General features: G+C 37.0%; 1 protein-coding gene across 3 annotated transcripts in view; it reads right to left on the reverse strand.

The window, feature by feature from the left end:
• Positions 1–1,458: 1,458 nt before the first annotated feature.
• The window catches only part of QSER1 (glutamine and serine rich 1), a 41,710-nt gene continuing 18,340 nt past the window's right edge, over positions 1,459–24,828 (reverse strand). For 2 of the 3 annotated variants that reach the window (XM_057410969.1, XM_057410968.1), the window contains 10 exons: positions 18,275–21,985; positions 15,659–15,951; positions 14,589–14,705; positions 13,850–13,983; positions 12,595–12,806; positions 10,813–10,950; positions 9,389–9,486; positions 6,654–6,806; positions 6,160–6,255; positions 1,459–5,570 (listed from right to left, as the gene is read on the reverse strand). In XM_057410969.1, the coding sequence (XP_057266952.1) occupies positions 5,430–5,570; positions 6,160–6,255; positions 6,654–6,806; positions 9,389–9,486; positions 10,813–10,950; positions 12,595–12,806; positions 13,850–13,983; positions 14,589–14,705; positions 15,659–15,951; positions 18,275–21,985 (5,093 nt within the window). In that variant the 3' untranslated portion in view covers positions 1,459–5,429. Of the gene's footprint in view, positions 5,571–6,159; positions 6,256–6,653; positions 6,807–9,388; positions 9,487–10,812; positions 10,951–12,594; positions 12,807–13,849; positions 13,984–14,588; positions 14,706–15,658; positions 15,952–18,274; positions 21,986–23,970; positions 24,080–24,828 lie in introns of those variants that run through there. The other variant, XM_057410970.1, reaches the window with a different exon arrangement.

Here is a 24,828-nt window from a genome sequence, read left to right on the forward strand (position 1 = left end):
TTGCTCTCCTTATACTTGTCTGAACACTGACAATACAGGACAAACCAAGTAGGAACCATGGTCTATTAATACACATTCTTAACAACGGGTTATAGGAGGAGGCAATAAAAAGCCACTGCTGCTATGTGGCAATATACACTGGAATCCATGCTTCTCAAAAGAAACCCCCTTTTTAATAGCAAAACAAAAGGCAGAACTAGGACTAGACTGAATTAATCTTATGAAGTCACTGTGTGCAGCAAAATGCTACTAGTGCCCTAGTGGGACTCTCTGCTAGGAATGTCCACCTGCCACCAGGCCAAGCTGCTGGCTTGTTATTTGCTTTTCAGTCAGCATATAGGCTGCAGCAGAACTAATTGAAGCTATTCCTAATGAAGACCACTCCTCAATACCACACCCTTTGTTCCTCAATTACCTCCGCTCCAAAAACTCCCCTAGCCTCCCTTCAAATTTTTCATCCTTTCCAATGTCTTCTCACACCCAACTCATGTTTCTTCCAAATTAAAATCAATTTAAGACAGTTTTCTTTTGTTTCTAGAAATGAAACAAAGACTTGTTTTCTACAGGAGGGGCAAATACCTAATGCAGAACAAGTTCTTTTGATTTCCTGATGCTTGCCAACAAATTGGTAGCAGGATAGTTTTGTTTTAAAAAGCTGCATACGTTCAGCTTCTTGCCTTTTTCTTTTCTCTTTAAAAACAAAACAGTTCATCAATGATAATGGAACGCAGCAGCTAAAGGTTCATCCTCCACACTGCAATGAGGCATTCTCTGTGTCTACCTGCTTCCCAGTGCTTTTTGGAGAAAACAATGATCAACTCCATGGGCAAAAATGTCTTATGCTTATATTGGTTTGGGAAGCAGCTCTTGCACACAGAAGCATCAAAACCCCCCTCATATTCCAGCCCTTCAGATTCACCTTTTTGTGCCAGCAAGTGGCTCAGAGAAGGCCTATAATGTATCTTATGGCCAACAGCCACATCACGGGACTTCATCCCTCTGCATGGGGAAAAAATATTTCTAAGAATACCAAGAGTAATTAATTGTAATGTGGGGGGAGACTAAAACTCTCTAGAGCACCATTTCTTCCCGCAGGTACATAGAGATGGTATTCTAGTTTAGCAAGAACAGGAACAGGAGAAAATAATGTAGCTGAGAAACACCTGAATCACAGAAGTGGTATCTTACACCAACTGTCTTGGCTTCTCACTTGTCACATCAGTTTAAGACTTGGCAGATATATTGTGAAAATTAACTGAGAACATTAAGGATGTAATAAACCAGATCAACCAGACATGCTCAATTCATGTGGTAAAATGGAGGAAAAAAAACCCAGACACTAGAACTGTATTTCTTCATCTGGAAACCAAAACATGTAGTTTAAATTGCCAAGGGTTTCCAACAATCTAACTTTTCACAACTTAGTATTTTAATAATAAATGACTAAGCATTATAAGGTTTTTGTTTAAAAAGTGTTTTCACTTTAATGGGTTTAGTTAATAACATCATGAATGGTACAAAACTGTCCTTTTTCACATTTCCATATATTGTATTACGGACCACCTGAAAATCTGGACTAAGAATGCATAAAGTGTCTCTTAATTAGCCCTAGCTTCATTTTTGCCATATGTAGAGGATATACGCAGAAAAACATGCATTTATTACCAACGACATGTCAGTATTAGCTTAAACAATAAGATACAGAAGAATGTGCACTGTGTAATGCACAGGTATGCAAGAGAGACCAAATGTGAACTGCTGGCAACAAAAGAAATGGTTGATGACACACTGACATTTTGTGAGCATAGTATTAGCTTTTCTGTTTTAAAATTGTTTTAAATAGTACTAAATATTTAAATAATATTTAAAATATATTTCCCTATGGAAATCATTTACTTGGAAGACAGCCTGCAACATCTGACTTTTTAAAAAAGTAGTATTTCATTTCGACAAGATATTAATACAATACATGCCATAGAACGTCGAAGACCCTAAAGTCCCTAGCTATTTTCAGAAACAGTTTCTCAATCCAATTTTGCCTCTGATTTTTTGCTAGCAAAACTTTGGAAGTAGCATCTCAAAGAAAACCTGCCTTTAAGAGAAATAATGTATTTCAAGAAAAACAAACCCAGTGTAAACAGGGATGCCATGGCTAAAGGAAGGAAGAGCGGCATTAAAAACCAAGTAATTCATCCTGCAATTAGTTTAATTTCTGGTTTACTAATTCACAGTCTAAGGAGGGTTTTGTTCCTTCCTAATGCATTTCTCTTGCAACCAAATGAGTACTCAGTTTTCACTGTCAGATGTTAAGGGGTGAAGACCTCACTGTTACTTAAGAAAAACAAAGGACTGAGCTGTGAGTGCAGAATTAATAACCTAAAATGCAACAAAACAAAGTATTTGTGTAAAAAAGTAATTCATCCATTGACTTTTTTCTAAGTTTGCTTCAGTATAAAAAAAACCTCTTCGATCCCACTAACAAAGCTTTATGCTGATTCATGATCCTTCAACACACTTGAGACTTTTGTGGTTTTACTTATTCTAATTTGGTAAATTAATAACCCAACCACCATTTTTGCTGCCCAAGACAAAGATGGAAGCTCCATTATATTAATCTTTACTAGCCTAGGGTAATCTTATTAAAGACAGGTTTTTCCTGTCTTCTACAGCCTCAGTGCTTGTTTAACTTGCCTCAAGAACAAACAGCCAAAAATAAGCCAGGTCACCTTCTGTGGCAGTGCAGAGCATCCTGGCAGGTTTTTCCTTTTCTTTGGGTTTTATTAAATTGTTGTTGCTAAAATTTCCTTCTTTTAGAATAGGGACAAGCTATTCCAAAGGCCTCTCATTTCTTTCTTCAGCTTCTAAGGACTTGGACTGAACAAGTAGCTTCCTAAAGCTGCTTCTAGATTCAAATTCTAGAGTAAACATCCAGTAGCAGTTAAGAAACCATTTAGAAAGCACAGAGACCTCTCTCATTTAGTTGCTCTGTAGTCACATTAGGCAGGGATACGTAAGACACAAAGTCTGACATGTTCCTTTCCATCAAGGATCCATCCTGATTGTTCCCTCAGTCTGCATCCTGGTAATTTTTACTGCTGCAGACTGGGAATTCCCAAACTGTGCTGTCCCTATATATCTCCATAACGTGACCACAGAATTCTGCCCAGGTAAGTATCTCTCATGAATCTACACACACTGCTAACCACCCCCACCAGTAATGGAAGACACTCAGTAAATCTGGGAACCTTCACTATCAATTAAAGAGTATACCAGGCGCATTTCTACTGTATCTGCAGTGTGCATATGTACATTAAAACAATTTTAGCTGATTCCTATCAATGTTGGTAACTATGCTGTCTGGTTTCACCATATAAACTTTAGCTCCTACCAGAGTCAACATGGTGCAACCGAAACAATAGCAACTCTTCAACCCTGTGGCTACCCTTCTTTTCACCACGAAAATGAATTAGCCTCATGATTGCTCCAACAACCTGCACATTCTTCCTAAACCCAAACCCATCTTGCTCTCCTTGATCACAGGCGACATAGCAGTAGTACAATGCATCTAGTAATATGATAGTGACCTCCTTTTTTAAAGCAAAACCACTATAAAGAGGCTTTAAAAAAGGGAAGGGCACATACCCATTTCTGTTCACTGTAGTCTGCATACAAATCGTAAAGGAGAATTATTGCTTTTAAAAGATGAAAAGCTTTGGAAAATGGTAAACAGCCTACAACATTCTAAAACTAATCAGCTAAAATTCTGTACATACTTTAATACTCAAACCTCTATCTGATTACTCAAGATGAAATAATTTCATTTTCACATCTATTCATTAAACTCTATAGTTCTATGGTCTAATGAATATTTAACAACTAAATAGGATCAAAACAGATAATGAGGAAAAAAGGTCACGTGGCAATGAACATTATTTCATTTGGCCAATGAATAGTGAACCCTGCTTTCTTGGCTGAAATTAAGGCACTAAGTGGCAGCAAAAGGATAAAGGAATGATTTTTTTTCCTACATTATCTGAACTAAAGACCAACACGACTGTTTTTTAGGACGCCAGTAGAGTACATATCCATTCTGAATGACTCAGTAAGGCATTCTGTTGGCAAATTTAAGGAAAATGTTCTCCTGACCAGAGCCCATTACATTCATTGTCTGAGTGTGACTAGTGGCACTACTGTTAAAAACTGGAGGGGAGAGAAAAAGCTACAAAGATGTCTGAAGACTTGAAAGGCACCAAAAAGAGAACAGCTCTGCAACTGCCACTTCTACAGATAATAATGTAAGCTGTGTTTAACACTGCATATAGTCTAGTCAATCATCAATCTTTGTTGATGAAGATAAAGTGTAGTAGCTCTTCATTTAAACTCTCAGTTAATCAAGTGCTAGTTTAGTAAGAAATTTATTTTCATGTATCAGAAAATAACTGCAGTGTCTAACACAACTACACTTAAAGCAAAACTAGTCTAGAATGCATTATTCTGGTTAACACTGAAGCAAACCTGTATAAACAAAAGGGTTACCTCGAGATATATAGTTTACAATATGAAATCAACATATAAATGAATAGGACTTACTGAAAACAATGGAAAGTGTATTACAAAGATACATGTAACAATTTTAACCACAATATTTCCTCTGTGAAAAATACAACTATTAGTGAGCTAAAATGTACAATTGAGATTTTTTTCCCAAAAGAAAAAAAAATACCAACACAGTATAAAGCAAAATATTCTTTTTCTTCAAAACAGGGAAAATAGTTAAGGTCATTGTCTTTCATTACAATATAATTTGACACAAAAAGCAGTCATAGGATTGCACCAACTCCATGCTCAGTCTCCTGAACATGACAATAGTAAAAGGAGTCCATAAAGCATAATGACATTTCTGGATTTCATGATGGCAACGTACGTAATGCAGAAGCTGATGTCATTCTGGCTCTGTTCACAAAATGTAGAAAACTCTAAATTTGGTGGCCAGACATGTAAAAATTAGTTCACCCCAACACTGATTTTTCTGTCGCTTAGTCAGGGATGGAAAAATCTGTAGTATTCTAAGAGTTGTTATCTTTTTAGCAATAAAGAAAAAATATATGTAGTGCATGCTTTATCATTTGTCAAAATCATTTCTGAAAATAAAACTAAGTTATCCAATAGCTTACAAAATAGAAAATAATTCTTCAGGTTAAAAATGTGGTTAGGTTTACATTTAGTTCCATCTCCAAAGGACTGATTTCCTTGGCAGCATCACTTTTTCTTAGCAAGAGCCAAGGCACAATGTTCCATAAAGAGAAATAAAAACGGCTATGAGCAAGAACGCAGTCTGGCCTTGCAAAAGAAATCAGAGCCTCTCTCCGAGCTTTCTGTTCCATTGGGTTAGTGCTGTAGAAAAATGTGAGACTTGGGATACATTTCTGTTAGGAGCATTTCTGCTGGACACGGTTCAGAAGTTCACCAAACTTTTCAAAAAGATCCTCCACCCACTTTATATTTTTCATGCAGAGCTGCACAATCTCTTCCTGTCCTAGGTCTGCACTCTTCTTCTGCACAGAAGAAATCTATTTAAAAATGAGAAGGATGGAAAGAGAGATGCATACACACACACGTTAGGCTGCCAGCAATTCAGAATTTTCATTTTTATAATATTCTGCAGTTAAATACAAACCTTCTTTGGAAGAAAGCCTTTAAAAATTTAAAAACATGGGAAATGCCCCCAAAAAGCATTTCTTAACAACTGAATCAGAGTTCAATTCTTGTATTTCTGCTACCTGGAATACTTCCACCAAGGATTTTCAGAAAAAATAAAGGAGTGGGCATTCTAAGACAAAAAGTAGCTTCTAAATCTGAGGAGTTACACATACCGATAAAATTCGGTTTTGTTTACTTTGGATAACAGTGAAGAATGCTTACCTATCCCCAAGGGAAACTGATATCACACAAACGTTGTAAGCCTCATCTCTTAATGCTCTGGGCAGCACTGCCCATCAGGGGCAACAGATGTGCTCAACATACCCCTTCCTTTGCCAGAAAGAATTAATTAAAATAGGAGACCAGAATCCATACTCATTTACAAGAAGACAGCAGCTCCTCTAGTTGGACCCAATTCCCTCAAATGCATGAAAGTATCTCAAAGAGGACAAGACTTACCTCTTCTTTACATGTTAGATATATGTGATATTTATAATGATGGAGTGAGTGATACAAAGAATACAACTGTATTTTTTCTGGATCTACTGTAAACTCCTGCAAAAAGAACAGTTATTTTAGGTAAATTCACATTATTTTCCAAGACAGGTATATGATGGACATTTTCTTCTGTAAAGAATCCTCCCCTCCCTTGCATAAATATACAGGACAAGAGCATTTACGTCTAAACATAGACATTAAATAGGGGAATAATTCTGAAATAATTTATTATTCCTGGAATATAATTATATTTCACAGATGAGTTAAACCCATGATTTAATATACTGTTAAAATGTTTTTTAACATTCCCTTATTATAGAAAAAGCACCTCACTCGAATACTTTATATTTTCATAGATCTACCAAAAAAAACAAGTCATGAAGTAGTACTTTACATGTAAATGCGGTTTTCATTAGGAGACAGATGTGGCAGCAATAAACCCTCTGAACACTCACCGGTGCTAACTTAGTGGCTGATTTAGAAACCCTCAGTGTTTTCTTGTTGTAAGCTTTACCATTCATTTTGATCTTAGACACAGACGTTCCTCCAGTTTTTGTCTTAGAATCCCGAGTGATCACTGTCAGTTCAGGAAAATTTTCCAAAGCATTCTTTAAACAGAGCATATAAAGAAAAAGGATTTTGAAAAATTCAAGAATGGCCAAGCCACCCAGACTGCTGATAAACTGGCTATGTTTCTTTGAAAAGTTTGACTGCAGCCTATTATGAAATAATTTATTCTTTCACAAAAAGCCTATAAGTGGTCTTTATCAGCTCAAGCAATCATACACACTTTGAAAAGCAGGACCACCTGTTCCTGACTACTGTAATTTTTCAAGACTAAGAAAATCCTTTTATTGCATCTCAGATTATCATCTGTGATTCCTTCATTAGGATGAGCAAACCAAAAACGCTGCACTAGGCATTTTTCACCTTTTAGAATGCTTCCCATTCCATTTCTATCCAAGAATCAATAAGGCCACGTTACTTGGAGATGCCCAAGTACTTCCCATGGGAAGCCTACCAATTGTAGCAGGGATTGGATGCCAAAATATCTTCATAGGTTTTGTCCCAGCTTTTGCAAAATACAACTTAATTGCATCTTGTCGTATCTGTAAGTTAGAAAAGCTTATGCACAGTGAAGTGCATGGCTGGCTCAAAAAGGCACAAGTTTTTAAGTATATTAACTCATAACCAGCTTCATTTCTAAGTTATTTGCATAAGTACATTTGAATACAACTTTGTTGTACAAATACAGCATTATGTTAGTGGCTGCTTTGAAACAGCTGTTATGCTACATAATTTGGTATTGAAAAAAATTTTTAGTTCAATGAACATATCTGTCTTTGTGTTATACTCCAGTACGAGAAAAAAATCAGACACACAAACATATACCAGTGCTGCAGCTTAAGGAACTAATTCGAACCATTCGATTAAAACACGAAGTGGATTGAATTATTATGTTTTCTTTTAACAAGCAGTAGTAGAATTCAGTAACCTCCCCGCCTATGATTTTTTACCACTTCATATATCAGCCATTTTCCACTTCATAAAAAACCCCTCTCAGTAAAATGGTACAGAATCAGCTGGCAGAGAGATAGTTTCACAGTGGTAGCAGTAACCTTGACTAGCTCACCTGTGCATATACAACATTCATCACAATGCTCTCAAATTGGAGCATCCACTTCCATAGGTTTAAATTAACTTAGTTTTTTCTAGCTCCTGTAATAGCCTTCCTCAGGGTTGACTTTCAGTGTCAAGGGGCTTTGGCCAGTTCTTATCCAAAATACTGGCACAAGGATGGCACAATTGGTACTATCATACCAGGAGGCAAACACAGAAGACTTTATCTAGCAGTTCACATCATAAGCAGATCTATTCCTCACATTCAGGACTCTACTAACTTCTTGCAGACCATACAGAGAAATACAGGCTTCTAGCAAACTTAAGAGATATGATACATAATCTGCTAAGTGTACACACAGCAAAGCTATTATAACAGTTACGAACTCCAACTGAATAAGCAGCTATAATTATATGTCAGTATTACAGAAGATCCTATGAGCTTTTTCCCTGAAACTGGGAAAACAGCATTACCTACAAGAAATGAGTTAAAAGAGAGTGCGAATTGAAGCTGTTTCGCTGGTGGATAATGTTTTCACCTCTGAAACAAGATCACAGCATCCCACAAAACTTATCAGGAATGGGCTGTGGAAAAAAAGATCTCTGAAACAGAACAATCAAGTCTGCTATTATATTCCTCCTCAAAAATAAGTACAGAGTAATACAGAGAGACAACTAGTTTTGCAAGTTTGTCTGTAGTGCGGATGTAAAGGGAATGGTGAAAGACAGATGAAAGCAAATTTGGTCTGATGGTGTTTACAGACAGGTCTGCTTTACTGTGGTTGGTCTCAAAACTGTTATAAGAAGAAATAATCAGTCTGATTACAGACATCAACAACTAGTTCTCCAACATAGGTGAAAATAACCTTAATTCACTTCACTGCACTTTGGAAATCTGCATTGTTGCTTGGAGGGTAGATGGGAGGAACCACAGTGCTCATTTATCCTCCTGTTTACCTTCTCTCTACTGAGACAGTAGGGCTGCTTCCTTCCATGCCCACATCCAGATCTGATTTTTATTTTCATGTCAAAATTGCTGTAGTATGGGCTTGTTATCCATACTTTTCCCAACCTTCTATGCTGAAGATACATGAAAGAGCACACAAACAAGTTGTTCTCAAGTCCCTCTGTCCCAGTTTTAAAATACTCTGATCATGTTCTCTACTTCAAAGAAGTTCAGACATCTGCTCCACAGCATAGCTGTTTCATGTAAAAGTTTATTAAGATTTTTAGACAATACAATCACTTGACCAAAAGCTTTAGAAGGACAGGAAACAGATTTTCCTTTTGGCAAACTTGAGAAGCGTAACAGAAAAAATGCTTGGGAATGAACCAGAAAGCATGGGGATTAAGACTAGAACTTTAACTTTGCAGTATATACTCTTCCATCACAAAATGTTCTCCAAATGCCACACACAAGCATGGAATTTATAGCATCTTTTTCAAATCCATATTCACTTCTGTTACGAATTTGTCTTCAGGGTTTTAAGTCATGCCTACATGGTACGCACTCAATGACTGACTTTACTGACAACGTTACTCAAAAATCCTAGAATTTAAAAAAGAATACCTTGAATGTATGATCCAAGCGTAATTTGGAAAGCAGTCTTTTCCTGTTGTCATTCAGCATACCATCAATTTTTCTCATGTGAGGCAAAAGTAACTCATCTGAAAGACAAAAATACCAGTGTCAGCAGTTGATTGAGAAAAATACAGTAATGAGATTCCTATTCAATCTATTCTTCGACCCATTAACTTAAAATGTGGAAGTAAAAAAAAAATCATGCCATTTTCATATAAATTGATTTCAAACATGAATTATTTTTTATTAGCCTGTTAAAGTGGTCTAGATATTATGCAGTTTAATTGCTGACTGCAATCCTCCTCTTTTTTCTGTTGAAAGGAAAAAAAATAAGATAAAGCAATACAGAGCAGAAATCCTGAGACAATTTCAAACCATGTCCTAGATAATCCTCTTCTCTGTAATACAACTGGCAGTTCTGTAAAGAAAAGTATGTGGTTTTGACATTTACTATTCCATATTACGAGCGATGACCCTGTTTGCATTTATAATAAAAGAAACTGTGGAAAGCACTTACTGATACAAGTTATCTGATAAACCACTATAGATTTTATGTTATACATTTGAACACAAGGCATGTGGCCATGAATGAGTTTACAGTTCGGTATGGAATCTTTAATTTATAATGTCAATTTCTGTGCTTTTAGTCGGCCTACTGATATACACGTGGGTATGAAACCTTGAGGTAAGTGTGTACCAATGCACAACCAGAGCAAATCAGAGAAGGAAATGATAGAAACTAGTTTTCTAAATACAGGCAAACAGAACAGTACAAAACATCAGCCTGCAACTAAAGAATACGTGAAATGATTTCTCTTTCTGGACCTTTATACATGAGTGTCTCACTAAATTTTGAGAAATAAGAGTTTTGACTTGTATCCTGGAGTCCACTAAAGTAAATAAGTCCACAGTGAATAAGTGCAAACATTTTCTCCCCAAACAAAATGTGAAATATAATTAGTTTTGATCAGAACTTTAAAGTTTCAGAGTTTGAAATGCAGAATTTTTAATAACAGCAACAATGAGAACTACTTATAAGGACGTTTCTTCATAAGAAAATAAATAACACACTTGAAACAGTAACTTGAAATAATGTTTGCAAAGATTTTAAAATTTAGTAAGAGCAGGAACAAAGAGCTCAGCTCTGACATTCACAGCTCAAGCTGTACTTCAACAAAGCAGACAAAACAGTCTTTCCAAATTACTTAGATTATTCAAAGAGATAGTGCAAATATATATATATATATATATATATATATGCACAGACAAGTAATTTGTGTAAAGTGTTCCTCAGATGTGGGTATGTAGCCAGAAGTTTGGTGGGGTGTTTATTTATTTTTTTAATACATTTGTTTCAGCAATTAATAACCTTAAAATGTAATTAAAACGTACAAATGTTAAACATACTGTACCATTGCTCTTTTCCAGGGCTTGCATTGTGTCTGGATCCAAGGCAATGCTAACAAGCAACTCCATGTAGCTCTTAAAAGTCTCTTTCATAGCTCTTGTGTTCAAAAACCGAGTAACGAGGGGAGCTGGAGGTACAAGCTCTGAAAATTAATTGGAATATAATGACTATTTTCATTTGATATCTTTCAAGTATTTGTATTTTTCAAAACTAAAGGTTTCTCTCTTAAAACACAAGTGACCCCTACTGGTATCCCAAGAGATTAAAACTCAATACAACAGAAATAATATTCAACTAACTTACATGCCAAAACCAGGTACGAAACCCAAATCTGGTATAAATGGTGCAATTTTTTGTAGAAACACATATAATTACTTATAACCATCAGCACTTAGACTCTAATATTTTAGGGAATTTTAACATTTTTCTATTATTGTAGATGAATGCCTGGAGAAAAAGAGATAATAAATAACTTCAGGCAGGCAAAGTGCCCTAAGTGCAGGTGTCATGTCAATGCAAGTACCTCCTAAAACCACAAAACTTGAAGTAGTTCAACAGAAAACCGTTCAAAAGCACTCACGTCACCTAGGAGTCAGCATACCATTGAAGTCAATCCCACCTAATTGTCCAACTCACAAAAACCACATAAAATAAAATTTTACCAGGGAAGCAATGAAGGCACATTTGTACTTATTCTGGGGAAACTTTTGGTCGGTTTGTGGGGTTTTTTTCTTTTCTTTTTTTTTCATAGACAGCAATTTTACATATGCACATAGAGCAGTCCTCAGTACTATTGAACATTCTGGAGCTTTTCTTAGTCTCCAATATATGACACCAGAATTTTACAGGGCTCTTAGACTTTCTCAGATAGCAACATTTCTATGGATGACTATCATCACATAACTGGAAATGTTAAATATGGACACTTGTACATATTAATGGTTATTTGGGCAAGTTTGCTTGAAAAACAGTATTTTAAAGGTGCTGTCCGCAGCAGAAGCACTGTTCCAGTACACCAACCCAAGCTTATCCTTAGCTGAAGTCACTAAAGCCAACATGCTTTGCAAATGCAGCAATACAAAACATGAGTACTACGCAACTTAATTTCAGACATAGAAGAAATAAACAAAAAACCCTGCAAAGTGCACTGTATATCTGCTATCATAGATAATCTCTATAAACACCATACAAAAATTCCTCTCTGTTCCAGAGAATTACTGCAAACATCTTAACTCACTGTTCCAAGACACCATGAATGTCTTAAGAGCAAATGTGCTCATCAGGCTACATTTGAACAGCTGCCATTTGGTCAAGCAGTGAAGCAGCCAAAAAGTAACTGCTTTTTCTTCTTGGGTTTTGAAACAACAACAGTAACATCTGAATTCTGCCCACATCTTCATGCAGACATGGAGTTGTAGTGGAAAATGTTCTTTTAGACATGACATGGAGTTGTAGTGGAAAAATAACTAAGAATCTGATTCTTGAGATGTATTTGAAAATCAGACTTCAACTGTACCCATCTGAGAAAGGACGTAGTGAAAATATATTTACCCAACTGGTAAACTACATTTGAGATAACTTCAGTTGCCCACATTTGCTCATGCTCAAACAAATGAAAAGTTTTAAGAAATCAATTTTGTGTGGCAGTCAGATTTTCTTCCTTTTTTTTTTTCTGGCTTCTGATGCTAGCAAAGAAAAAATTGCAAGACTGAGCAACATACTTTTCTACTACTACAGTTAGTTAAGTACAAATGGCCCTAGTTGCTAACAACAGTATCTCTCTCACCATCCTCATCGCTCTGGGCCTCAGGTGAAGAATCAGATTGGGAAGATGAAAATTCTTCTTTCCACTTTTTCCTTTTCTTTGGCGGCGGTTCAGCCTTTACCTTTGGCTGTTTAGCTTTGGGTTTCACAGAAGAGACCTTTGCTGCTGCTGGTTTTGGTGTTGGTGGATCAGGCGTTTTGTTGGTGCTACTGTTAGGTTTGCAATGAACAGTCCTGCAATATCATAAAGATTATTTCTATGAAAATAATTACCACACAAGTTTTGATATTAATAAAATAGCTAAAATCTTATGTAGCCACAATATTTTCTCCATGGATTATATATACTTATTTCATTTAACTAGAACATGTAACTAGAAATGAGATGCCAGTCATTCCTTGAATAAAGAGCACTGTGGTTTTTTATTAGTTTACTAGTGTCTGATAAAGAAAACAATCTGCATTAAATTACTGAAAATCCATAGAGAGAAAATCTTCAGATACCATCTGAAGTTGTGAGAACATAAGCTAAGCAATAAAGCATGACAGAGTTCTTCAATACAGAATCCGCAACCTGTTCCAAAAGCACAATCAAAGGTCAACACAAAATTCAACAGAAAAACCCTTAGCTAGTGAATGACAGTGAAAACCTTATCAGAAGGGAAGTAGGTGACTGGAAATCTCAGAGCTACCCGAAGTAACTGTGTGAGAGACTCTTCTGGTCATCACTCAAAGTTATAAAGCTTTCTGGGGTATGGTGAGGGGGGTAGGGCATGTGCAATGAGAAAAGTAAATACTGTCAGTGTGCTGACAGAAGAGGGAAAAGCATACTTGCAACAACCAGCTTCAACAACTGACTTCTGTTTTGAAATTAACTTTCCAGGATTGAGAAGTACTTGTAGTATATTGGTACAGGATTATCATTAAAACAATCCAGAAAAAATTAACTAACTTGCAAAGTCCATGGGATAGGAGAAAACAACACACATTTAAAATCATTACACCCGCAGGCTTCTATGTTGATACTGAGGCAAAAGCTGACAGAAAGAAATAGCATCAGGAGCCCCAACACCTCCAAAATTTATTGCAATCCACAGATTCAAGGTAGGAAGGTCTTAATATGACAGTAATTTATATCTCATTTCTTAAAGCAAAACACACAGTTTTCAGTTTCTAACTTAAAGCTGAATTAACATAACCCTGAGTTACAGTCTTACTTATTAAAATAGGTGTGGTCTTAATATGAAAGCAGTATGGCAAAATGACAAAAAAAATACCTTGCTGACTGTACAGATTTGCTTCGTGGCTTTTTTGAACATACTCTGACATACTCCTTTTTGTTCGAGTTTTCAATGAACTTCACATACACTCTTTTATATTTTGTTTTTGCATCCCCAAAATACCCAAGATACTGAAAAAAAAAATACACAAGTGCTTTTTATTAAGTAAAATTATTCAGTTTAAACAAATAAAAACGTAAATACTAAAGACAAAATCAGTTCAAAACCAACTTCTTTACAAGAATGAGCCATCCTACAGCATTTACAATTTAAGAGAAATTCTCCAATGGATTTCCACATTTAAAGGAAGAAAATAAGGAAAATAAGGCAAGACATACTTTGGGCTTCATTTTTTTCCATTTATTTAATTCTCCCCATGTGTTATCCCTAAAGAATTATCTGTATGGCAAAGGGCTGCCTGTTGAAACTGCATCCTATCTGAATCCTTCCCACTGTGGTTCACAAGCCTGCTTCCACTGACTTTATTCTGGTTATGTAAACTTGCTCCTTTATGCAGGCTGAACGATACTAAAGAACCCGTGCTGGAAAACAAGAATTCTGCCCATTATTTAGAGTGAATTTTAGAGCAGGAGGAAATCCAGAAACCTTTCCCCCTCCTCCCCTTCAAGGATGCTTCCTAAGAATGTATGTCAGAATCACATTTCATCTTGCTTCCTAGACTTCCATCAAGGAAATCAGTTCCCACGAGGCTCCACAAGGAATTTTTAAGACTCACACTGTTAGTAGCAGCAAACTCTCTCTGAGTATCTCGGACTTCAGGAACAAACTTTTGCAATAAAGCCTTCTGTACTTTCCAAATAGCTGGAGGCTCTTTTCCTGTTTGCAAAGCAGCCTGTAAGAACATAAAATTATTGCTAAGAAACATACTTATTTTTCTCCCTGAAATGTGCTGTGCATTATATTTTTTGAGCAAGTTACACAGGGATGAAATTAAAATAAGTCATTCAAAATTCCAACCTCATAGTCACTATGTGCCATTTGCATCAAGATAGTATGATGCAAACTGCATATAACAGCATACCTTAATCATTTTTGTAAGTGACAAGGGAACACTTGAGAACTAATATCACTTATCACAGGCAACAAAGCTATGTGAATTCATTTAAAACTGCTCAAGAGGATGAATTCAGAGACAAGTAATCAGAAGTATTAGAAATTAATGGTAAGAATACTGCTGGCTACAATAGCAAAAATGATAGGTAAACATGAAGAATTTAATATGGAGAAGCAACAAAACCAAACAAGAACACAAGAAGTGTTTCCATAAACTCGTGTTTATGGAGCTGTACTGTTGCTTATGGAAGAAACTCCTTTTTGGAACAATGAGCAGAACCTTTTTCAAAAAAAAAAAGAAAAAAAAGAAAAAAAAGGAGAAAAGACAATTCCAAGATCTTTTGCACAAGTTCAAAAGTAATGTCCTCAACAACTTATGCTTCGAAACCTACTACTACTTTAATAAATAAATCACAGGTTGCCAACAGCCTGTGAAAAAAATATGCCTTTCAATAATAAAAAGGTAAATCCAAGTCCTAACAGAGGTTACCTGCACATATATCTACTTTATTATGTATGTAGAATAAAATAGGTCATGTACATATAAAACATATTCATAACCTGCACTAGAAAGACACCTTTAAGGCATCCTGGCAGCAACCAGGGCATATTAGAATTGAAACAGAAAACTGATCTCCAGCCTTTTCCCTTTTGATAGTTTGTTGAAACTAAATTCATATGCAGGATTTCTAATGATTTCCCCCACCTCTCCCCAGCAAGTATTCAGGTTACCTTTAGTGTCTCTATATCTTCAATCTTCACTACAAATTCATCACGTTCTCTGTACATGCCCTCTCCTCCACTGTCTGTATTCTCCTCATCAGTACATCCTTCTATTGCAACAGTTGCCTGTGTTTTTGCCAATTGGTCTGAAGTCACAGCATCCTGTTGGGCTACTTTTAAGGGGTCAGCTGGATTCATTTTCTCCTGTGCACTGAACACAGGAGCAGTTGTCTGCGGTTCCTGCTTGATCACAGCAGCAGTGGTGGTGGCAGCAGCAGGAACAACTGCCGCTTTTTCAGCTTCTGAAGACAAAAATCAAAATTCTAGTTAAACAAATTATCAAGGATTGGCAAAAAATAGGAACTAGAATATTTTTCTTCATTTCTGTTACAACTCATATTAAAAACACCTCTTCTAAGAGTTAAAACAGAAGCATCATCTTGGCTACAACTAAAATGAAACCAAACCCAGAATATTGTGGCTAGTATATCTCTGTATTAAACTGCTACATCTGTTAGCATCATGAAATAACAAAGATGAACAGCTTTCAAAACCAATTTGATAGCTGCAGACATGATCAACAAGAAATACTGTTGTACTTTGTGCGAGTAAGCAAACACAACAGCAAAGGTTACAACACTAAATCTTGTTTCCAATCTGCTGATAAGCAGTTTTTTAAAATTGGATTAAGGAAAGAGAAATATACATGAAGTATGAAAACATTTGCTGTCCAACTTTTGGACATTTATAATTTTTAATCTTGTGATACTGTAACTGGAAGTTTGAGATTAAAACTTTGGCAACATTCTAATAATTTTTAATATTAACAGATTTGAAAAATGAGAAGTGATGATACAGAACAAAGAAGGGAAAGAACATTCTCCTCCTCTATGCCAAAGAGCCAAAAGAAATTCCCACCTTTCAAAATTATTAATCTTTCCCACCTGAAAAAAATAAGAAACCTTTTTAGATATTACTTTATACTCTTTTATACATATTAGTTTTAACACCGAATTACTGATCTAAAAGATATCAAGCCATATTGGCTACAGCATAACTACTAATATCACTTAGGAAACTGGCTTCATACTTAAGATTGTTATTGTACAGTTTCGTTACAGTCACTGTTAACTGCTGGCTTTATCACTTTAAAAAGAGAAAAGATAACGTGACATTCTAATAAAAGTGACCCAAACCAAATGATTTAAATATCAATGTGCCAATAAAAGTTATTCCAGATACATGAAGATTAATTAAATCAACTCGGCAAAATTGCTAAGCCAAGAAATACATTCTTCTGCATATATCCTATACCATTATTGCAAATAGGTTGTATGTCTTTTTTCAGTGAAAGCTATGACAGCTTTAATTAGGCACAGCATTATCAGCTCCCCAAGTATAATTACAGTGTCTTCAAAACAGCAGATAAATGGATATTTACTACCTAATGCTACCAACAGACTACATCTTAGTATTTGTCTTTCCATAGTTGTGTAAAGAAAAAAAAAGGCAGAAAAATTACTAGAAAACCTGCAAAAGCCCAGCAAGTAAGAAAGAAGTGATTACCAAGCAACTTGTACAATGTACAGTCTTGTACACAACAAAACAGGAAGGTGAATTCAAACATTGGTGGTATAAATATTAAATCTTTATGAATAATAAAGAAGTCACAATAACATTGTAAAAGGAAAATACTGCAAATAGAACACTCATGCAAATGGCCATCAACAAAACCCCTTTGAAATACTTCCTTCAGAAGCTGTACACAGAACATGGCTTATTAAAATTGACTTCAGCAAGAGGCTCACATGATGGCACGGTCCACATTTTGGCTTTCTGGAAAAAAAAGTCACTGCTTATTTGTTTAAAATATGTATTCAATGGAAAGATATATGAGGAACTTCATCTTCTGTAATGGCCTTTCCAAAATGCTTGAACCTAACATAACTTAATAGAAATATCTTCGGAAGAGAACAGTAATTAAGATGAAGTATTGTTTAGTATATCATGTATTCCACAATCTTTTCCCAGTATTTTAAGTCTGATTATTACAATTTAAGTTCAACTGTACTATGTATTTTTCAGTAAATCATGTCACCCCTAGAGAAAAAAAATCTCCCCCTCTCATCTAAAAAGAGAAAAAAAATACTGTTTTCATAAACATACTCTGTGCACCTCTATCGAAACTGCATATTTATCTAGGAAGAACTTAACTTTTGCTCATGGCAATTCTTAATATGCTCTCTTGCTAAACTTTTTTAATAAATTTTTTTTAAACCTCTGACATGATGATTTGCTGAGATTTCCAGGTGAAAATCATATTTAGCATTCTAAGCCAAAGAAGAGAACAGACACATTATTCCAATTCTCGGCTAAAATAACTTTTTGGTGTTAGAAGAGTCCTACTTAAGTAGCATTAAAAAGTTTACCTACAGATTTTCTAACTGTGTAAAACACTAGTTTGGTTCATAGTCAATGCACGTTTTGAACATAACTCTTTATTATGGCTGGGATTAAAACCAAACCCAATGAAAACCTTTACCTCAACTGAAGACAGCTAAAATTATTCCTTATGTTTTCACCATCAACTACAGAAATCTCCTTCAACGTGTGCACTTGTTTTACCTGATTTGTTCTTTCTATCAGATGTATCATCCAGGGCTGACAATGCAGTAGAGATGCTCTTCTGAAGATCGTGGTTACCCCCCACAGAATCATCTTCATCAGAAGAAAATGAAGCCAATGCTTCTAAATTTTTCTTAATTTCTTCATCAGTATTTTTGGTTGGACTTTCATCACTACCTTCAGCAGCTACAGGTGCTGCTGCTGCTGGCTGAGGCTTTGCAGAGGGTTGAAGGCATGGGGCACGAACTACCTGGTTAACAGGTCGCCTCGTCCTGTTTGGCATTCGAACGGCTGGAGCTGAAAACTGCTGCCTTGGCCCAGATTTTAGGAAGTCTAAAAAAGATGCAATAAATCCTGTTTTGACTTCAGGCTGTTTTTCTTCAACTTCTTTGATTTTTTGCCTCATTCTTTCCTGATGCTGGTAAGTATCATAACAACTTTCAGAAACAGCAGAAGAGTATGTGAAACATGAGTCACTTCCTCTTGAATTCTGACGTTTGCACTGTCCACTTCTTTTTAGCTGTTTCTGAATTGCACTGTCGTCTTCTGCAGCATTTCTGGTTTGGATTTTTCCTTTGTTTTTTTTCTTTTGAAGGTTCCCTTGAGATAGATCTTGGCATTCTTCTTCAGTTCTATTAATGGTTCCATCTCCACTGTGGGGCACAGAGAGTGGCTGCAACAAAACCTTCGACTGGTTACCTGCCACAGTACCATCATCACCACCCATGTTAAAGTCATTCTCTGAAGCAGCACTTTCTCCACTTAGGCTCCTACCACTTGAAACAAATTCTGTGTCTCTTGCGTTCAGTGCACCATCAGCTGAAGCATCATTATCTTCTTCGGATTCATGACTGATGCTACATTGTTTCTTACCTGGAGCAGCCCCTTGTTCTTGCTCTTCTTGACCAGGGCCAAGGGTGGGAGAGGTCATTCTTGTTGCTACATTTTGATCTGAAGTTTCAATGTGTTGCTGATCAAGGTTCACAGTTTTTGTCTGTATTGTTGACACTGGTGTAAGATTTATAGTAATTTGGCTTCCATTCAAAGAAATATTACTAATGCTTGTTGGCTTTCCAACTACTGTAGGTGAGGCACTGAAACCAGAAGACACACGTCTTACATCCACTGATTGAAACTGTGGTTTAGACTCCTCACTATTTTCAACAGACTGGATTTCCCCGTCATTAGAATTTGATTTGGCAAAGTCAGATGGTGTTACTCCACAGGCTGCTGCTGTTGCTGCTAAGATGTCATCTACATTGGATAATATATTCCTCTCATCACTGAGAAGTATAGATTCTGGGAAACATATTGAACTGAGAGAAACAAACTGGTTTTTTGAATCATGTTGATTTGTCTGAGTAAAATGATCTTTTGTTGTCAAATGCTGCTGTAGTGGCTTTGAGGGCTCAGAAATGTCCATTTTCATGACTTCTGAATTCTGAGTATGAAGCTGCTGCTGCGAATGACCCCCATTACTTTGAATAATATGACCATCCATCTGAAGGAATGGATGTGGCACCTGTTGAGGACTCTGTATTCTTTGCACTTGTGGTGATGCCTTTGTTTGTCCTAAATCTGACTGAAGTATTGACTGGTGAAGAATCTGCAAGTCACAGGCTGACTCCAGCAGTACTTGTGCACTGGGCAAGCACAGCTGATGACCATGCCTTAAAGCATGAGACTGAACCTGCGATGCCACGCTAATGACTTGGCCTTGCTGTTCTTGAGCTTTACTTTCATGTACCTTATGCATAAGAGAATGTTGCTGGTTTAGTTCTTTAGTGCTCACGGTTACTTGTGTCGTGTGCATTAAATTAGCTGTCTTTTTCATATCATGGCTTAGACTAGTGATATGGCCAATATGCTGGGAAAGCTGTTCCACAGAATTGACCATTCTTTCATCTTTTTTTGTTCCTTGAAGAGTAAGTCCCACAACTTGATCCTCAAGACGAGAGTTACTTCTGATGACACTTTGAGAGTATCTGTCATCTGCTTTTGAGACCCTATAGGATACATCCTGAGCATTGATTTCCTCATCAGTTAGCCTTTGAGTGGAAGACTCAAGAGTAGCTTGCTGTTGCAATGCCTGCATATCCTGTATTGATAATTCCTCCTCCTGTTTTGATGAGGCATACAAATTAGAGTCAGACTTCCTTTTAACGTATGACTTTGTTTCTGAGGAAGGCCTGCTGTTCTGCAGGGTCTGTGAATGAGCTGGGGATGCAAAAGGAGGAGACTGGACAGATGGCAAAAACTTCTGAGACTGTGGAGAGGAGGATTCCTGTGACTGAGAATTCTGAGAAGAATGTAAAGAAATATAGCTCTGGTTAGGACTCGAGGCTGGAAGAGCTTGTATCCGAGGAGAGGCATTAAAGGAAAGGGAAGGCGATGTCAATGTTAAAGACTGCCCTGAAGAATAGCTTTCTGAAGGACTAACAGCTGATAAAACTTGTGATTGAGATGAAAAACTAACTTGGGATTGGCTAACTGGAGATAAACCCTGAGTGTGACTAGAAGAGTAGCTCTGAGATTGGCTGACTGAAGAAAGTTCCCTTGTTTGCCCAGAGTAATTCTCATTTGGAACTGAAGTCAATACCTGTTCCTCTGAGGAGTAACTGAGAGTTTGACTATCAGAAGTAACAGCTTGTGATTGCCCAGAAAAAGTCAATGTTTTATACAGAGAGGGCAGCTTCTCAGCCTTGCTGGATGAGAAATCCTGTGAGTGACTGACAGGTGGCACACTCTGAGTTGGGGATGAAACATAGTTTTGGGACTGGCTGACCGACAAGAGGCTTGGGAGCTGTGCTGTAGAATAGATCTGTGCTTGGCCTGTAATGACAGAACTCTGGTTTTGTGCAGTTTTGGCATAGCTTTGTGTCTGCACAGTGGGAGCTACACTGTGAGGTTTGGGGGTCTTTGCTGACCTTGGAGGCTGCTTCACGGAACAGTTTTTCACTTTTGTTGTGGAAGCAGATGGAAAACCAGGTGATGGAACTGCAGATGTGTATGACTGAGCAAGTTCCACTGTGACTTGAGAAGTCTTCTGCTGTAGTCCTCCATTGCTCACCTGAGTAACATCTCCAACTGGGCTGCAAGATAATGCTGAGTGCCTAGATGTATCCTGAAAATTAACTCCACCTGTACTTGTTAAATAGCTGTGTAAGGAATGCTGTGAAACAGTCAGTTGAGCCTGAACAGACTGAGTATTTGAAGGCCGCTGATGGTGTTTAATAACACTACATTCGCGCTGAAGTGCTCGATCAATAGAAGCAGTGGAACCAGTAAAGACAGATGTGCTATATGCCTGAGAAACCTGCTGAGCTCCTCCAAGGGTTGAAGACAACAAACTAAATTGAGGTTGCAAGAGATGGGGTGCAGATTCTTGAGCAGAACGATATGTTGATGACTGAGGTGGTATACTGGTACTTAAAACAGAACTGCCTAGGCGCTCAAATGTCACAGCAGTTGGAACAGTGCCTTGTGATGTTTTAATCTGCAATAAAGGATCATGGGTAGTTAAGAGACCATTAGATGTAGCACTGAAAGTAGTATCTTGAAGAGTAAGAGAAGGAGTAGTAGCAGCAAAGTTTCTACTACTCAAAGTGTTGGGATGCTGATATGCTGATAAAGCAGATGTTGGTGGAAATGTTCCAGAGGTTGGCAAAGCTCCAGTAACAAAAAGTTCTGTGGCTGTTGAGGAATGCATACCTGGAAAATAAACAAAAAACAAGAAGAAAAGGAGCATAAGAGAGCTTTACAAGTTGCAACAGTCTGCATTTCTAGAACTCATCTGAGTGTAAGATTTTACAGCATTTACAAATGTAACCTTCATTAGAATCACCACCCCTTTTAAATGAAAACATATAAAAGGGAGGCCCTTACTGTGGGTCAAACTGGAAGTGCAGGGTTTTCTACGAATTCCAAATTCTGTACCTACAGTGAATTGGCAAGGGGAAAAAAAAAAAATCATATCCTTATGATAAAAACCATGGACAAAAAGATTGTACAAGATGAATTCTTCTTTGAAACTGAAAGCTCTTTATTACTTTCAGTTTAGAAAGAAGTTTGTAGCAGAGAACAACTGATAAAAAGCCCTGCACACCTTTAATATACAGTAAAAGGCAATATTACACCTCACCAATTGTAACACATACACAGTTAAAGGAACAATACCATCTCCTGCATCTACCCTCACCAATACTTTCATAACTTGCTTTATGGAAACATTTTGGAGCTTGCAGTGAAATAGCTAACAGCTACACTTTGTAATGTGTTCCTTAAAAGAGGGCTTTGACTTTTAATAAAAAGAATAAATATGATTTGTATGCTTTCCAAAATATTCACAGACAGCAACTATCTGCACAGTGCAACAGCAAGTATCCAACTGAAAGGTATAATATTACTTGTTTGTATCTGGACACTAGTATGATATCCTGCCTTAAATAGTATTTCTCTACATCACATACTACTCCAATTGCAAGAGGAGTGAGAAATTCCCTTGCAAGTTTTCCCTTGCAGTGATTCATACTCTTCAGCGCTTTTCGCCCTGTAACTTGCAGGTACTGGTGAAGTTTGTGTGCTATTTCCAAAGTCTATAAACAGAAGTGAAGGCAAGTTTATTCTTGGGGAGACTTAAACTTCTTGTAAAGGGTACGTAAATCAGAAAAAAAAAAAAGAGTGAAAGTTACTGGTTTAATTTGACCTTTTTTAGTTCTTCTTGGACATTTAAAACAGCTTTTAGTTTTGTATAATTTAAGAATAAATAAAAAAAATCACAGTAAATAAAAGGTGGGTTTGAGACAAACACTTCAGGAAAAAAAATCCATTTTAAAATGTATTTAGTCCTCTTAAACTGATTGCGACATAATCATACATTGCTTTGGAAGTTTCAGATGAAACTGCGAAAGAAAGTTTTTGTTCAAGACAAACTGATACAAAGAGATGTGAGACTGAGGGAACACCAAGGTATTTTTCATAAGTTAACAATATGGTCTTTCTCAGTAAGAAAGCATGAGCAGTGTTTTAACACCTTTTTTCTCCTGCTCTAAAAAACTTCAACATCATGTCCAACTGGGTTCTCTTTTACTGATCCCTACCAGTAACACAGAAGTAGGGGCATCCCGAAGCATCAAAGAAGAGGAAGAATTTACACCTGTTGTAACTGCAGATGTTAATTTCTCATCTAACCTGTATTTTTCCCTTCTATAAATTAAAGCCCTTCCTACTAAGCAGGCGATTTCTTGAACCAGACATGGGCCAGTCACAGAAGCATCATCACAGCAGAACTGCTGGGTTTATATTTTACTTGTGTAAAGGAGCAGCCAAAAGGTATGGCAAAGGTAGTAAGTTGTGTGCCCAGACACCTCCCGCACTACTCTAAGAAATCAGAACACTGATAAAAATGCCACATACCAGAGGAAAACTTGATAAGACAATATAACAAACATGCTGCTCCTCTTTTCTCCCCAAAATCAGCAGTTGCAGAGTTTGGAAAAAAAAAACAAAGTGAAAAGCCCTTCTAAAGAGAGGCCACCTTGAAGAGCAAAGAGCACTTGCTTTTCCTCATCAAAAAAGTCTGTAGAAGACAAAGCTCTCAAAAGACACTTGGGGAGACTGAGGGATACAGAAAAGCAACAGAAGTATTAAAGGACAACAGAAATCTCAGAAAACTGTAATATTGAAAATGGGCTTACTGATGAGTTCTTAGTACTGAGTACTGAGAAGTCTCTCAATCACAGGTATCAACATCAAACCCGACCCACAGCATGTCTCCCCCTTCTTCACAATTCACTGTTAGGCAGGCTGCAATGGAGAAAACATGCTAGGACGAAGAGAAAAAAAGATTTCTTCCCAGCTGATAATCTGCTGTGAGGATAGGTCATCACTACTCTAAACACCACTGATTTATATTAAGATTTTTTTGACAGACTAACAGTGTGCATCTTCATCTGTGCTCCTACACATATGTTTCTGGCCATGGTGCATAAAAAGCCACATTCTCTCTTCTCACCTTTGAGTAGCTCTTCACAGAATGCAGCTGCATGTTACACTGAACAGATCAAGTACAAACTGCCAACAAAAGGATTGTTCAACTCTTCCCTCTTCCTACCTTATGCCTCCTCCCTACATCAGAACCAGCAATCACACAGCTGCACCAGGACAGAGATCAGCTTGCTGATATGACAGAAACCCATCCCACCAAAGGAAAACCCACCCAAACCTTTTCTGTCAGATGAATGAATAGATCTGATTCACTGCACAGCTGCACAATCGCAGCACAATATTAACCATACCTTGAAGCTACTCAGAAATGTAGTAGCAACACTTATCTTACTGTGGCTGTCCACAGCAAGCTCAAAATATACAATGTTTCCTGCTTTGCACAGAAGGCTTCACAGATAGGGAGGTTTGCAGAAGGCAGTCAGCCTGCCAAGGAAGACGGCAGGTTTGTTTATTTGTAAATTAGATCAGCTATTTCTGTGCAAAATGCATCTCAGTCCTCGTTTCTGAGGACATCTTGCTCATTACTTCTGTGTACAAAGGGGCTAAAG

Source organism: Pezoporus wallicus, unplaced genomic scaffold, assembly GCF_028554395.1.
Source record: "Pezoporus wallicus isolate ANWC-B61680 ecotype Strahan unplaced genomic scaffold, APGP_CSIRO_Pwel_v1 contig_5958, whole genome shotgun sequence".
Taxonomy (NCBI): domain Eukaryota; kingdom Metazoa; phylum Chordata; class Aves; order Psittaciformes; family Psittacidae; genus Pezoporus; species Pezoporus wallicus.